This window comes from Etheostoma spectabile, chromosome 23 (genome assembly GCF_008692095.1).
Source record: "Etheostoma spectabile isolate EspeVRDwgs_2016 chromosome 23, UIUC_Espe_1.0, whole genome shotgun sequence".
Lineage (NCBI taxonomy): Eukaryota > Metazoa > Chordata > Actinopteri > Perciformes > Percidae > Etheostoma > Etheostoma spectabile.
Genome location: NC_045755.1, coordinates 19287446 through 19287927, shown reverse-complemented (window position 1 = coordinate 19287927; position 482 = coordinate 19287446). Strand labels below are relative to the sequence as shown.

Genomic DNA, 482 nt, shown 5'->3' with positions numbered 1-482 from the left:
CCCCCCCCCCAATTAGGATTTTGTTGTAGTCTATATTGCGATTTCCATAAAATTGTGATTATTTGAGCAGCCCTATGTGACACTAGTTAAAACAATTCGGTACTGGAACAGGGAATCGGTGCATTTCATGAATTATAAATTATAGGGAGTTAGCCAGTTCACACTAGGTAGTCCACAAAGTCACTGTACCACCTCCTCCTCCTCCTCCTCCTCCTCCTCCTCTTCCTCACAGAATCAATTGCTCTCAACTCCAGTGGTGCTGCAGGAAGTAGGAAGACATTGAGTTCTTCTCTGGTCTGTAGTTTATTTGTGATCATGGCGTAAATGTTGTGTTTTTCAGGTACAAGACCGTGATAGACGCCTGCTCTCTGCAGCCAGACATTGACCTGTTGCCATTTGGAGACCAAACGGAGATCGGAGAGAGGGTGTGCACCTTTTATGTTTTATTCATTATTAAAGCTATAGTGCGTAGTTTCTGTCAC

General features: G+C 43.8%; 1 protein-coding gene across 1 annotated transcript in view; it reads left to right on the top strand.

Moving 5' to 3' along the window:
- Positions 1–482, top strand: part of abcc9 (ATP-binding cassette, sub-family C (CFTR/MRP), member 9) — a 66500-nt gene that overhangs the window by 33720 nt on the left and 32298 nt on the right. The window contains 1 exon segment of the mRNA XM_032505239.1: positions 341–425. Within this exon segment, the coding sequence (XP_032361130.1) occupies positions 341–425 (85 nt within the window).